This window comes from Heloderma suspectum, chromosome 4 (assembly GCF_057233095.1).
Source record: "Heloderma suspectum isolate Gila_16-S chromosome 4, 16-S_ref, whole genome shotgun sequence".
NCBI classification, from domain to species: Eukaryota; Metazoa; Chordata; class Lepidosauria; order Squamata; family Helodermatidae; genus Heloderma; species Heloderma suspectum.
The window spans coordinates 26,313,405-26,329,795 of record NC_139461.1 but is presented as its reverse complement, the minus strand read 5'-3'; the positions used below and the strand labels follow the sequence as shown (position 1 = coordinate 26,329,795).

The following is a 16,391-nucleotide window of genomic DNA, read 5'->3' as shown; positions in this document are numbered from 1 at the left end:
CTTTTGCAAAAATCAGCCACTGGGCAGGGAGGGGAGTGATCTGCAACAGGATTATAGTGTACGCTGAAAGGGAGTAATCTTTTTTCCATGTAATTGTCCTGCTGAGAATTCCCTCCAACTCCAGCAGCTATTTGCTTCCATTGGTAAAACTTATGGGCACATAGTGCTACGCCCTTACATTTTTCCATCAGGGCCAAAAAGCAGCTTCAGGGGGACCATTTTCAGTGGGAAAATGATGCAGGGGTAAGGAGATAACCGCAGCCTTGATCTGGATCTTCCCTTGCCCAGTGGCTGTTTTTTGTAAAAGAGAAACACATTGGGAGTTCCAATCATGGGGCAGAATCCAACAGGGCACTTACGCCCCCCACCTATTGTCTTGCCCCATCAATTCCTGTCTTCAGGTAGTGCTCACCACTTGTGGAATAAAGATTTAGCGCTTTCGAAGCAACCGGAAATGAATGACTGAAAACATTTGTTTCTGGAACAGGGCAGGTCAGCACACCTCGCATACCTGTCCCAATTGAGAAACGAGCCTTTTTGCTCATTTCTGGGCTTCCTCTGGGAAGTGCTAAATCTCTGTTGTATAAGCAGAGGGTCTTGCTTATGTAACGGAATTGGTGGGGCGCAACACAGTCAGCGGGGGCATAAGTGCCCTGTTGGATTCTGCCCATGGAATTCCCACAGCACAACTAGTTTAACTCCGAATTCTGGATGTTCATCATTTCCTTCATTGGCAGGGGATTGTACTAGATGCTTTTTGAGGTCCCTTCCAACCCTGATTCTGTCTACCACTGTGAAAACAGGTCTAATTATATATGACCTTTGCCCATTTTGCACCACTGCCTAGTAGGCAACCTGCCCCAGGTGCACATCAGCCCTCCCCTTACTGATTAAAGTGATTGATCTTACTTTAATTTTGATTTAATTGATTTTTGAACTGGTTAAATTTGTAGGCCTTAAGTTAAAAAAAAGATAAAATCTCCTTACTAGCTATTTGAATTAATCTAATGATTTTGGATCATCATTTATAGGTTCTGAAAAGTTAGTGTTGGCAACCTTCAGTAGGCTTACAGAATAAACCTTGAGTTAAACATTCACAACCATTTAAAAGGAACCTAGAAAAGAGAAACATTAATCAAAAACACAAGAAGGGCCATTTCCAAAGGGACATGTGGCTTTTGTTCCAGGAAGGTTTTGCTTTTAATTATTGCCAGAAAAGACATATCACACTATTTAGTTGAAACCTGGCCTACAAAACAATGAACTTACATTGGAGCGGCTGGAATTTCTAATAGCTGGGGATGGTTTATAGTTAGATGCAGTTAAAAGCACAGCACATGAACAAATCAGGTTCTTAGAGTGAATGTGGATGGTCCTGATCCTGCAACCACCATTTGGAATGTAAAGAGGAGTGGGTGCATTTGCACCTGCAACTTCCTCCAGCAGTACTTTTCCTTTGATATTGTCAAGACTTCCAATCCTAGGGAGTGTAGACTATTTCGGTTCAGTTTGATGCATCCTCTCTTTCTTTACTGCTGAGGTTAACAACGTAAGAGCCATGCTGGATCAGACCAAGGGTCCATCTCAACCAGCCATCTGTTCACACAGTGGCCAATGAGCTGTGGGAAACCCCCAAGTAGGACATGAGTGTAATGGCACTCTCCCAGTTGTGTTTTCCAGCAACTGGTGTACACAGGCATACTGCCTCTGATATTGGAGGTGGCATATAGCTATCAGAACTGAGGCCACTTTATCCAATTGATCACAAATCTTAAAAAAATGGATATTTCATTTGATACATTTCTATACCACCCAGTAGCTGAAGCTCTCTGGGCGGTTTACAAGAATAAAACCCTTAAAAATACAATACAGTAACCAGCATGAACCGACCTGTACACTATGCTCTACATCTAAGGCCCTCCTCTGGGGGCCTCCTCTGAGGGAGGTTCAGAGGGTGGCAACAAAGGTTGTTTTAGTGGTGGCTCCCCATTTTTGGAATCATCTCCCTGACGAGGCTCTCCTGGAGCCAACATTGTCATCTTTTCGGCACCAGGTTAAAATTTCCCTCTTCTCTCAGGCATTTGGCACTGTATAATGAGTCTCTTGATTGTCTTTGGATGATTGTTTTTAAATTGTTTTAGATATATGTTGTTGTTGTGTGTGTTATTTGTTTTATGTCATTATGTGAATGGTTTTATATGTTATATAATGTATTTTCATGGTTTTTAATGTTTGTGAACCGCTCAGAGAGTTTCGGCTATGGGGCGGTATAGAAATATCATAAATGAAATGAATGAAATGATATAAAAATCATTTTAGACTGTATGTGTGTACACACACACACACACACACACACAATTTAACAATCAACAATGGGAAATCCCAAGACCAGGTAAAACCCTTGTCATATGCTATCAAATGGACTTGATGGTCTTGTAGGCCCCTTCTGACCCTACTATTCTATGACTGTATGACTGGGAGTAAATGCCTGGGAGTAAAGGCAGTGGATATGGAGACAAATCTGTCTAATGCCATTGTTATGATGTCATCTGAACAAACGGTGGCCATTGCCATGTCTTGTGGAATTAGGTTCCATAAACTAGAACCTTGTAAAACATCCCCGTGCATGCTAGGCCCCACTCTCTGGCCAGGCAGCTAGTGGGGAGGGGAGGGGAGGGGAGAGCTGGCCCCAGGCCTGCTGGCTGGAGTGCTTCCTTTCCAGGTAGCTTTATTGCTGCAAGCTGCTGCTTGCTGGACTGGAATTTGAGGAATTTTTTTAAACATAAAATATTTTTTGTCTGCTTTTCAGGGCAGAAGCCCTCCCAAGGCAGTGTACAGCAATAAAGCACATAAAACTGATAGGATGTTAAGAGTAATAAGAACTCAGTAAAAACAGTAAGGACTCAATAAAAACACCAATAAGAACCAACAACAAAACCAGCAGTAAAACAGCAACAACAGCAATCATATCAGGAGAAGGCCAGAGTAAAATAGTATGTTTTCAAGGATTTTTTAAAAGCCTGCAATGATGGAGCATAGTGGACCGCCAGTGGCAACTTATTCCAGAGGTGTGGGGCTGCTGCAGAGAAGGTATTCTTATGTGTGGTCACCCACCTAACTGCTCTCACAGGTGGGCAGATGGGAACGGCCTCTTTTGCTGATCTTAAAGTGTGGGCAGGATGATATGGGAAAGAGGGTGGGAGTGATTTATTTTCTTTGCAAAAATGTAAAACTATCCATAGACTTTTAAAGAAATTAAAACTCATCCATTGATATATTGTGGTTGACAGTTTTGTTGTGATTCGTGAAGCAATGCTATGTTCCTGTTTTGATGTGTGCAGTAGCAGGAAATGATTTTTGAGGCATGGCAACCCCCTACAATTCTATCTGGAGAATTATGGGGTGAGGAAGACAATGGACAGGTTAAACACCTACCTCCTGCCCTATGTTTCTGTTGTAAAGTGTATCATCCCAGCCCTAATGTGGAAAGGAGAAGTTAAGGGGCTTTGAAGACATGAGGTTGAAGTGGTGCCTGACCTAAGAAAGCTATACATGGAAGTTCCACAGTTCCTTATAAATCTCTAGCAGTTGATGCCGTATAATATTGACAGATCAGTATTGTGCATTAATTCATATATGCTTTATTTCATTTTACAAAAACATTCTGGATTCCTTTTTTCTGTCTTTAGAAGAATCATTACTCATAAAATTTACCTGAGGGATAGATTATGGGGGAGGGGGAAAGGCAGGGGAGCCCACCCTGCTCTGGACTGCATTACTCCCTGTTGGAAACTGAGCTAATGGGACAGAGACGATTCGGTGCATGGTACAGAATAACAACCATTTGCACAATCAAATTGATGACTGGCTATTAATAAATCCCTTAGAATGATTGGTAAGACCACCCCATAAATCTTGTCATGGCATCCTTCTCTTATCCACCCACATAACAGTTATGCAGCTATAGAGAATATTTATTTCTGTGTTCATCTCTCTGTGGAAACTCCAGATATAACAGGCAAGAATATTTCTATTTATTATGTTATTATTTATTTATTCAAAGCCTTCCTATCCTGCTCTTTAGTCAAAAGACTCCCAGAGCAGCTTACAACAATCGATGATCAGATAGTCCCTGCCCTCAGGCTCACACTCTAAAAAGACACAAGGAAAGGATTGGGGGGGAAGAATGATGGTGATGCTATTCAGTTGCCCAGGTGAATGGGAATATATCAGTTGAACTCAGATTTGCACTGCATACTGTCCATCTGGGCTGGCCTTTTCTTCTTTTCTCCCTTCTCTTCTGCAGATTTACTTCTTTTGAGGTCGAGCCTAATTTGTTTCTTCTCCCATCCCTTTAGGGCAAGATGTTTCCCTAGACACCTTACTGGTAGCAATTGAGGCAGGGAGGGACAGAGGGGCCACCGCTGGGAGCTAGGTGGTGGCTGCTCACCAGGCTGTGTCTGCTTCTTTTCCCATCTGTATGCCCCGGCCATGGGCTGCTAAGGTTTGGAGGTGCTGAGATAATGATAAGCCAGACCCAGGTTTGCTTACAAGGAGACTGTATTGAGTACTTACAGCACACAGGCATACCCAATGGTTGGATCAGACAGCTTCTCTGAACCCAGAGCCATGGGGTAAAATGGGTTTTATACCATACGTGTCAGCAGTAGGGATGTACGAAAGTCACTTACCTGTTCCCGAAAGCTGATTCGAGGTGAGGGGGAGGCGCCCCATCCCTCCCCCCGAAATTCTGGCCGGGGGGGAGGCGCCCTGTCCCTCCCCCCCGAAATACTGGCCGGGGGGAGGCGCCCCGTCCCTCCCCCCCGAAATTCTGGCCGGGCGGGAGGCGCCCCGTCCCTCCCGCCGCGAATCCTGGCCGGCCGGGAATGCAAATGGCGGCGGCCATAGCTGCCGCCGTTTGTGTCCCTGCAGTCAGCGGTGAAAGGCTATGAAAATGTTTACGTAGCCTGTCACGGCTGAGTTAAAACAAACAAACAAACAAACAAACGTGCGTACGCAAATGTAGGGATGGACGAAAGTCCCTTACCTGATCCCGAAGCTTGCTTCGCGGTGGGGGGGACGCGCTCCGTCCCTCCCCCCGAAATTCTGGCTGGGGGGAGGTGCCCCATCCCTCCCCGCTGAAATTCTGGCAGGGGGGGAGGCGCCCCGTCCCTCCGGCCGTGAAACCTCCTCTCCTGCCGGGACGCAAATGGCGGCGGCCATAGCCGCCGCCGTTTGTGTCCCTGCAGTCAGCCGTGATAGGCTACGTAAATGTTTACATAGCCTATCACGGCTGACTTAAAAAAAAAAAAAAAAGTGCGTATGCAAATGGCGGCGCCCATGGGCGCCGCCATTTGTGTTCCTTATTTTGGCACGTGTAGTCTACATAAACATTTACGTAGACTACGGCGAAAATAAGGGGAACGCTATTTGCGTTCCCCTTATTTTCGCTGTAGTCTACGTAAATGTTTACGTAGACTACACGTGCCAAAATAAGGAACGCAAATGGTGGCACCCATGGGCGCCTCCATTTGCGTACGCGCTTTTTTTTTTTCCCTCCAAAGTCAGCCATGATAGGCTATGTAAACATTTACGTAGCCTATCACGGTGTTTTCTAAAAATCTAGCCGTGATAGGCTACGTAAATCTTTACGTAGCCTATCACATTTGTTTGTTTGTTTGTTTTACTTGGAAATGGCGGTGGCCGCAGCCACCGCCGCCAGGGACATTCGAACAAGGTAAGTCCCGTCCCGGGGGGGGGGGGCGGGGTGGTGGCAGACCGTTTCTCCACCAATTTCGGGGGGCTGAATGCGCTGGCATTTGGCCTCCCCGAGATTCGTGGAGAAATTCTCTGACGTCCCTAGCTCAGCAGTGAGGCAGCATGACAGCAGCAAGCATTAATTAGTGTTCATCTGCAACTTTCCCAGCATAGACTAACACTACTTGTTCAGAAGGAAAACAATCAGAACTTTCCCAGCACAGCCACCTGTAACTCGGCATAAACATAGCCTCATTTCTCAGGCACATCCTAGGCCCTGATAAGATGCCCTTCGTTGGCATGGAATGTGCTGAGGCCATGCTATCGACCTTTGACTCATCTCACATGCTCAGAGGCCCTCTAGCAAGGAAATTGCACCAATAATGAACCTAAGCAAAGCATTATGGATCTCTAGGCCCCTCTAAAACTACAGGTGACTTGGGGCCAATACACCATCCTTATACTATTTGCAGTATAGTATAAGGATATACTTATACTATAAGCATTTCAATGGTTGTTTATTCTTCTCAGTGTCAATGGAGATTTTTTTTCCCCTTTTCCCCATGGGGTGGTGGAGGAGTGGAATTTCAAGGAAAAATGGGCACGGCGGGGGGCTAAACCTTCCTGGAGTGCCATGGTCCCAATCTGAATTGGGGCTGTGCACGCTATCACAAGAATAAGAAAAACTCTTATGCATACCTACTCTATGCTTGATTAGCAGAATGTTCAGTTTGGCCTTCAGGGGTGGGCTTAACACACACACTACAATAGTGATGGTCACAGTATGAGGAAGACTTCCAATAGAGATTGCTAATGCTATCTAGGACGTGGGTGCATCCATAGCTCAGTGGAAGAGCATCTGCTTCACATACAGGAGGTCCCAAGTTCAATACCTACTATCTTTCATTAAAAGCGTTCAAAGGGAGCAGGGTTGGGAAAAGTCTCATCTGAGACTTCAGAGAACCTCAGCCAATCAGATTCGAACTTAGAGAGCTGGACAGGTTCAATCAAGGAGTCACATCAGGCCAGATGCAGGAGAGAAATTGGAAGCTCCAGTTAGACCATGCAGCCCTAGATAGTATCCCATAGGGGTGAGGATGGACTGCTTTCATCTGTCCAGTACTGATCTCTCCCTCTCTGTGGGTCAACTCATGTTATTTAATTGGCACATTCAGTTGGGTTGAGTTGTGCTAGAATTTGGTTTGTGAATACTGCACCACTGCTTACTAGGGATTTCAGAGAATTCCGCACAAATTTTAAATGGGATCGAATTCTGACAAATCTGGTCCGCGGAATCCTCCTTGGAACGGGGCGGCTCAGTCGACCTGGACCAGAGCTCACATGGACCCTTTTGTTTTTTGTCCGCCAAACGGCGGATTTTATGAAAATAATCACAAAAAGAAATCCGTAAATCGGAAATGGAAGAAGAACGTGAACGGCTTGACCCTTTTTACGATAATAAATAGGCATTTTCCCTGTGACCCGAGGCTTTCTTTCGCTGGGGCTGAGTTGCGAAGTCCACGGAAATCCTCCATCTTTTCTGTTTATTGTCTGTGGAGGTGAGGTCAGGTGAGGTCCGGTGAGGTGAGGTTAGGTCAGGTCCAGTGAGGTCAGGTCAGGTGAGGTCAAGTGACCAGAAGTTACGTGGGGCATCCTCGCGAATGGCTTTACCCTTTTTACAAAAATAAATAGGCATTTTCCCTGTGACCTTGAGGCTTACAGAGACTGATGGCAGGCACATGAAAAGGATTTTTGGCGGTACTTACAGAATTATTTATGTAAGTTCGGGGAGCCAACCCCCCCCGGGGGAATCTGGAGCATGCGGACGGCAGAACGGGGTGGCCCTCGGCTCTGTGGAATCCTCATGGAGCGGAGCCACTCCGTGAGGATTCTGGGGGGACGAACGGATTGCCTCCCCCCCTCGGATTCCCCACCGGAATGGACGGTGGGGAATTCGTACATCCCTACGCACCCTTCAATTGATTATTTGAGATGCTAACTGGGTTAAATGGGATTGCTTTTAAAATGTCAGAAAATGCATTTTTAATAAATTTGAAATATTCTTATTTATTTTCTCTTTCACAAGACCCCTGGAATACTATTGTTTTATTAGCACAATTATGATATAAAAACTGTTACTTTAAAATATCTCACTATTGTCATTCCATTTTAGGAACTTTCGACACCTGATGATAAGTTCAAGTGAAATGTTAGGAGAAAAACAAATATGTAAGCTTAGTGGGCGTGCAGAAGTAGCAAATGTTTTGTGAATAGAAGCTTTGAACAAGTTCATTGCAACTGTGAAGAAGTATACATGTTCGAGACTTCTGTGGAAATGTAAAAATACGATATGAGATCAAGTCACTGACGCTTTGGTGTTAAGATAAATCCTGTGGAATTGAATAATGACTTGCTTTATTCTGATAATGTTGAAATAAAATATTGTGAGGAATGCAGTTGTAATTTTCTCTTTTGTGAATTTATTTATATAGCCAAACTGAATTATTCATCCAGTATAATCTTAACTATATGCATTATCAAAAATGTTTCCCTAAGAAGTACATTAATCTAAACTAAAATGAGTATAGGAAGATGTGGGACTAAAAGCGTCACACTTAAGTCAGAGAAATTAGATTTAAACCATTTTACCCTTAATGACTTGAGTAATTACATGGATGGAATCAAATATTTTTGCGCAACTCAGGCCCAGTTCTCACTGGTGTTGTGAACCTGTGCTTGGGTTCTGCCATTTCAGGTTGTTCGCATGACTGAATGCTCCATCTAAAAAATGAAATACAATGTTTATCTACATAGAAAATTAGAGGTCAGGGGGAAGGGGTTCAGCCTAGGGCCATCTAGGCCATCTGCAGATGCTCTTCTTCAGGTCCCTCTGGTATCAGAAGTGAGTCAGGTTGTGTCCAGAAGAAGGTGTTATCAACTGTGGTGTCGGCGATTTGTAGAACTTTTCAAGAGAGGCCTGCCTGGTGCATTTCCTTTAGGCATCAGGTAAACCCTTTTTATTATACAAGGCCTTTTAAGGATTTTAGATCTCTGGTGTTTTAATTAGTGCTTTGTTCTGTTTGTTTTTTCTGATTCTCCAAAAGTCTTCCTTGGGGTGGTACATTATGTATCTACAAAGGAGAGGGTCTGTTGTATGGCTGTGACTTTGGAACACTCTCCCTGAAGTTTGCCTGGGGCTGATGTTAGTCTTTTTAGCCCCATGTTAAGTCTTCTTTATTTGTCAAGACATGTGAAATGGTAATGTTGTTGCCTCTACGAGCTCTGTGGTTTTTGTAGTTCTTTCCACCACTTCTTTGTTATAATCATTATTGATATTGTATGATGTTGTATTGTATTGTGTTGTGCTGTGCTGTATATTGGCATGATTGATTTTTTGAATGCCTTTGTACACTGCCCTGGAATCAAGTTGGATGAGGCAAGGTTTACAAAATATTTGAAATACAAAAATAAATATGCTGATTGCATTAAGTTTTTACCGATTTTTAAAAATGTAAACCTTCTTGGTTTCTTTTGTTGTTGTTTAAAATGAAGGACAGTATATACATTCATCAAACAAACAAACAGTTTGTTTTCTGTGTGCTGTGTGGTTTTTCTTCCATTGAAAAGCATTCAGCCGTGTGAGCTCCAGCATCCCACCTGAAGTCTGAAGTGGTATGTCTAAGCATGGGTTTACCACCTCAGTGAGAACTAGGCCTCCATTTTGTACTGATCTGTTGTTTTGTATCTCAAACTGCTAAGAATACATCTAGCCAGTCCACGATCCAATTAACAATGTCCAGTCCTATACATGTCTTCCCATGTTCAGTAGGGCTTCTTCTCAGGTAAGTGAGTATAGGATTGCGATCTCAATATATGTATGTGGATGTTAGGGACAATTCACTCCCTCCATCCCAATCTGCTACATATGGGGAGATTTGGCATGAGTCTTAGGCCCATGTACATCCCTCCTTGCTTGTCCCCTCGCCCCACTAGGAGATACCACATTTTCAGAAAAGACCTAAGTTTGCAGCTCTTGGCAACAGCCACATGTCCTTTGTAATGTCTAGTTTGACCCCCAGATCCTACTTAAAATCATGGTTTAGATTGTAGGGACAGAGAGACCCTTCATTCAAACAAGCATACGTCTGGTCTGTCAATGTGGAAGTCTCCACGTAAAAGTCATTGTTTGGGGGCAAGCATTGTAACTATTCGTTAGTGACCCATTTGCCTTTATATTGAGGACTGCACCAGTGGTTGCCTCCTCAGTGGTTTTTTTGAAGCCATTTTTCAATGCCTACACTATTGAAAGAGCAATCATTGCAAAAATAAATAAAAAATGCAAATGGATAAAGAGATGGATGCATTTTGAAAAGCCGCTGATGTTTTGTCCTTGCTTATTAGCTCTGCTTCATCCTGACTCCTTGGCCCTTGCCACTGAAATGAATGAGGTAAATTGCAAGTAATGTTTTAGGAAGGATGGTTACATACATCTATGTGTAGAATTCACTTGAGTCTCACATTCATACTACTGGTATATATTAACTCCACCTTTTTTTTCTCCATAATGTATGCATCCATGCAATTGTAAAAATGAATTAAATATTGTCTTTGCTTGCACCAGAATACCGTTGTTATATAATAAGCTGACACAATTATTGCATTTTATAACATATTGTGTGCTATATGTAACAAAACCATTTTCATCACAAGATGTCCGTGTGCTGTCATTACCTGGTATGTGCATGCATTGTTGATATCTATCACTGTTGCTTTAAAAAAAAATCAGTTAAGTTGACAAAGATTTATGGCTATCGCCTCCTTTCCTAAAGCCCTTCTGCACATCAGATTGCTTTCATTATTTTCAAAATAATACCAGCCATATTAATGCTGTGGTCTCAATGTTGCAGTTTGCAGGTCAGATATTAATTGTATTTATTAAGTGTCCTGTGAATGGATGATTGGCTGCATGTGTATTGATCTTTTGGTTGCTTTTGCTGACTCTTCTCTGCCCATTTCTTGTATCACCTTCTAGCAACTGTGCATGTACTGAAGATTTTCTTCATATTTTATTTCAGTTGTCTTCTTATGAGACACCTTGTCGGTGATCCCCTGCCTCTTTCAAATCTATTCGTTCACTTTGTTATGACAGAAATCTTTGCATTCTGAAGTTTCTTGAGGTCCCATAATATAAACTAGGGTTTCAAGGGCATTAGGTCAAATGGAAGGGCAAATCCTTTTTAATATGTGCTACAGCAAAATTCTTGCCTGTTATAACATGCCGTTCAAAGCAACTACGTATAGTCACTTAGTGGGGAGGTTGCCTCTACTGGTTGCGTGTTGAATTTTTATTTCTTCTAGGGATGTCAGAGAATTTCTCCACGAATCTCCGGGAGGCCGAATGCCAACGCATTCGGCCCCCCGAAATTGGTGGAGAAACGGTCCGCCCCCCCCCCCGGGATGGGACTTACCTTTGTCGAATGTCCCTGGCAGCAGCGGCTCCCAGCGGCGGTGCAGCGGCGGTGGCCGGTCTTCCGACCGGCTGCCGCCGCCGCCATTTCCAAGGTGAAAAAAAAAAAACCCAAATGTGATAGGCTACGTAAAGATTTACGTAGCCTATCATGGCTAGATTTTCAAAAAACACCGTGATAGGCTACGTAAATCCTTACGTAGCCTATCACGGCTGACTTCGGGGGGGGGGGGGAAGGCAGATGCGCAAATGGCGGCGCCCATGGGCGCTGCCATTTGCGTTCCTTATTTGGGCACGTGTAGTCTACGTAAACATTGACGTAGACTATGGCGAAAATAAGGGCAACGCAAATAGCGTTGCCCTTATTTTCACCGTAGTCTACGTCAATGTTTACGTAGACTACACGTGCCCAAATAAGGAACACAAATGGCGGCACCCATGGGCGCCGCCATTTGCGTACGCGCTTCCCCCCCCCCAAAGTCAGCCGTGATAGGCTACGTAAGGATTTACGTAGCTTATCACGGCTGACTGCAGGGACGCAAACGGTGGAGGCTATGGCCGCCGCCATTTGCGTCCCGGCAGGAGATGAGATTCGCGGCCGGAGGGACAGGGCGCCTCCCCCCTGGCCAGAATTTCGGCCGGAGGGATGGGGCGCCTCCCCCCCAGCCAGAATTTTGGCGGGGAGGGATGGGGCGCCTCCCACCCCGCCCAGAATTTCAGGGGGAGGGACGGAGCTCCTCCCCCACACCGCGAAGCAAGCTGCGGGACCAGGTAAGGGACTTTCGTCCATCCCTAATTTCTTCCCAACAGGCTCTATGGAGAAGCCAGAGGATTTTTTTTCAAGATTTCTTCTTTTCAGCCTAAACTCTTTTATCATATGTCTGTCTGTCTGTCATCTATTTTATAATAGAATAAAATGAAATCTATCTTCCTTTTAAAAACTATGCTGGAAAGCTTTTTTTGATTAAAATCTTTCATGTGCTATTTTGTTATTCACAGAAAACCAATTTAAATGCAAATCTCCAGCCATTGCAGACATTGTGATCCTAATCGATGGTTCCTGGAGTATTGGCAGATACAACTTTAGGCTTGTGCGTCTTTTCCTGGAGAATCTGGTTGTTGCCTTCAATGTGGGTTTTGAAAAAACAAGAATAGGTAATATTTTACAAGATGGGATGGGAACCCAAACTTATTAGGGCTTGACTTTCTAGTTATTTATACCTAGATGATTACTTTATTTTTATTTTGCTGTTTGCATGTAATTAGCAAAACATACATTCTTTGAAGTGTCGAATTCTTGCTGAAATCATTGACCAGAACATTCATATAGTAAGGAATTCCAGGAAACTACAGAGATGCCCTGTGTCACCTTAAAGGCTAACTGTGTCTTCAGCTTCATGGGACAGAGCCCACTTCATCTGATGGATGAAATTGTATCCATTAAAACTATCAGACAAAGTGGGCTGTAGCCCAGGAAAGCTTAACAGTGACACAGTACATTTGACAGTCTCCATAGGATTCATTGTTAACTGTGGTTATATGCCCCACCCCCATTGACAGGGATCCCACAGGGAGGTTGCATGTGTCTTTGTGTGCAGAGTGGATAGAGGCATTGTACACACACACTCACACACGCACACGCGCACACACACACATCAGTCAGTGATCCTTGCCAAATACAGACTCTCTCCACATGCACATCACCTGTCACAACGATGGGCTTTTAGCTAGTATTATAAATTAACCTTGCATTATGTATTTGTGTCTTCCCTAGGCCTTGCGCAATACAGTGGCGACCCACGGATAGAATGGCATTTGAATGCTCATAGCACAAAAGATGCTGTTTTAGATGCAGTGCGTAACTTGCCCTATAAGGGTGGAAACACCTTAACAGGTACAGTATGATTTATGCATGATTCACACACTTCAAAATGTGCTTAGCCTCTGAGTGTCACAATATTGGCCATTTACCTTGTTCTCTGCAGGTAAATTGTGGCCAATAGTGTATTCTGCATGAAGGATGAAAATGGACTGATTTATTGCTGTAGTTTTCTCATTACATCAGTGACATTTTTCGATGGCCTTCGGTCTGCAGAGTATATGTGCCAATTCCAAATTAATCTACAGGATGTCATTAGGCTTAAAATAATAGCAAAGGGGCACACTGAAATGAAGGGGGTAAAGAAGGATAACACAAATCCATCTATTTTGATAATACAATTACGCTGATTCACTGCAAACTGATTATGTTACAGTGGTAATGAAAAGTTTGTGAACCCCAATGCTAATTACAGAAATCCCATAGTTTTATCATGGTAGCCTTTGTGAATCAAAACCAGCCCTTTTCTAAATATCCAATAGAATTTATATTAACCAATTCTGTGCCTTGTGAAATAAAACGATGTATAAATTAGGCAAACAATGAGTACTTACGAGTCAGAGTATGTGCAAAACAAGTGAATCCCTGGTTGCATCAGCTCAATTAAAGGGAATAAGTGGAATCCCTAGCTGTTATGGCAACTAGCACTTTGTACAAATGTTAATCCTTTCTTTCCCTTTGTTCCAAACTTACTTACTTTAGAATATCTACCCATCTGTGAGCAGACCAGAGTTTACCTGATTCGCTGCATTCATCAGAAATAATGGCCTGCTTCTTTGTGGTTAGTTTAAACTATGGTTTACTGAAACAAGCCAAGATCAAACCATGGTTTCTGATCCTGGTTTGTTTCAATACACCATAGTTTAACTGCAATCCCCTGTTTGGACATAACAGCAAACCGTGGTTAGTTTAAGCAAGGAAGCAGATGCTTCCAATCTCCTCTGGCATATGGCAGAGGAGACAGGAGGACTTGAGCCTGAGGCTCAAGCAGGTTTGTTTGATTTAGCATTATATCCAAACTGGGCCAATCTATACAAATGTTTTTCTATCAATAGCAGCAAGAGGTCTGGGGTATCAGGCTGCATCCCTGATTAGTTTGGCTCAGGCTGACTGCAGATCATCTGAAAGGATACTGAGAAATGCCTCAACAAAGAGTCTTGTGGCACCTTAAAGATTAATAATTTAAAGTGCCATAAGACTCTTTGTTTTTGCTGCAATAGGCTAACAAGGCTACTCCTCTGGAAATTAAGAAATAATTGTTAGTCTTAGAATTTTAGCAATTTGAAAGAACAGGCTTAAAGGATTTAGTGCTTTCCATGAGTAACCAGAATTCATGACTGAATCCAAAGCCGTGAGTACTGATTATTCATAATACCACGTTTAAGTGTTTCAGACCTTCAGTTCACAAATTGAAATTCCTGCTTCACACTCCCACTGACCTGACATATCTAAGGTTTTTCAGAGTATAACATCTGGATGCATATTTCTAAAATATATTTCTTCTCAGAAAATTGATTTTGTTTTCATTCTTCAGCATCCCAGTTATTCTTTCCTGGAAACCTAAATTTAATTTCAGACAGAATTCTGAGCTCTCTTTGGGAAAACTAGGAAGGATTTAGGATTGCCACTCCTTTTCTTTTCTTTTCTTTTATTTATTGTCCCTGGTCCAGTTTGTCCTCAGCTGCCTGATGCATATTTATTCATTACATTTCTGCTCACACCTTCCTCCAAGGAGATCAGGGCAGCGTATAATTCCCCTGCCTCATTATCAACTATTCGAAGTAAGGCTGAGAGGTAGTGGCTGGTCAAAGTTAACTCATTAAGCTCTCTGACTGAGCAGGGATTTGATCTTGGATCTTCCCGGTGGTGGAGGCAAAGATGCACTCCTATAAGACAGTAGATCTGCTGTCCCACATCGGATCCCCAGAGAGATGCCATGTACCCCCATGGTACTTTCAGTCAACTCAGAACTGTCCTTCTGCTTCTGTGTCTTCCCAGACTGCTGTTATATACAATTAGCTCCCATTGAGGAAATATCAGCCCACCATTCTGGGATATTAACTGTCAATATGCCTAAAAAAAGACTAATTGGCCAGAAGCCCTAACAATGTAAATTTATTTAATTTGATCACTTTTGCTTTGCCTCTTTTTTTTTTGTGCACACAGGCCTTGCCTTGACTTTCATTTTGGAAAACAACTTTAAGCCTGAAGCAGGTTCAAGACCTGGGGTCCCCAAAATTGGTATATTGATCACAGATGGGAAATCCCAAGATGATGTCATCCCACCTGCAAAAAATCTGAGAGATGCTGGTGTTGAATTGTTTGCTATTGGTATGTGTTCTTGGCATAGAATCATAGAATTGGAAGGGACCTCAGATGTCATCCAGGCCAATCCCCTGCTCAGTGCAGGAACTGCAAAGTAGGATGCAGCTACAGCACCCTTGAGAGATGTCCATCCAGCCTCTGCTTAAATACCTTCACTGAAAGAGAATTCACCATCTCCTGAGGCTTTCTGTCCTACTGGTCATATAGATCAGGGTCTCTGCAAGTGGCTTTCCCTCATGAGCATAAAAATGGCACGTCCATGTTGCTGGCTCCAGAATACCTTTACTGAAATCAAGTGAGAAGAAGGTAGAATCCCTGGAGAAAGCTGGAAGTCCCATATGTTAACATCAACCCTCTCATTGCATTTATTCATTGGTTATTTACTGCATTTTTATCCTACTTTTCAGACCATTATTGTCTCCCAAAGCAGCTCACATCAATAAAAAGAGAGAGAGAAAGAGAGAGAGAGAGGCCCTGCCATCAGGCTTACAACCTAAAATCACAAGACACACAAGAGCAGAGGAGTAGAGGGAAAAGGAAGAGAAGGGAGGTCAGTTTTTCAAGGCCAGAACCAGGTGGTGAACTATATGTGGGCATTTAAATGCACCTCAGGCCAGGATGGTGTTCTTGCTTGAATGAAGCTCTTCTTCTTTAAGCCAGTGGACAGAACCAGAGTGTTCTTTCCCCTTACTTCTACAGTCCCAGGGCAATGATCAGGTGGAGCAGAGTGTTCTTTCTGGCACAGTGAGGAAAGTGAGCTCACTGCTACTCCTCTTCCTCTGGCTGATGGATGGCCCAGGTTGATCTCCCCCTTGGCTTGACATTATTCGTGGGAAACAATGGGTTCAGCTTCCCAGTGGCCCTAGATCTCCTGGCTGATGGCAGAAGCCAAAGTGTGCTTTCCTTCTGCTCTCTCGTCCCAGGGCAACAATTCTGAGTAAAACAGGACTGCATCCTCTGTTG

General features: G+C 43.5%; 1 protein-coding gene across 1 annotated transcript in view; it reads left to right on the top strand.

Annotated features, from left to right (window-relative positions):
- Positions 1-16,391, top strand: part of COL14A1 (collagen type XIV alpha 1 chain) — a 208,779-nt gene that overhangs the window by 42,735 nt on the left and 149,653 nt on the right. The window contains exons 6-8 of the mRNA XM_084848878.1: positions 12,224-12,379; positions 12,999-13,118; positions 15,270-15,434. Coding sequence (XP_084705004.1) covers positions 12,224-12,379; positions 12,999-13,118; positions 15,270-15,434 — 441 coding nt within the window. The remainder of the gene's footprint in view (positions 1-12,223; positions 12,380-12,998; positions 13,119-15,269; positions 15,435-16,391) is intronic.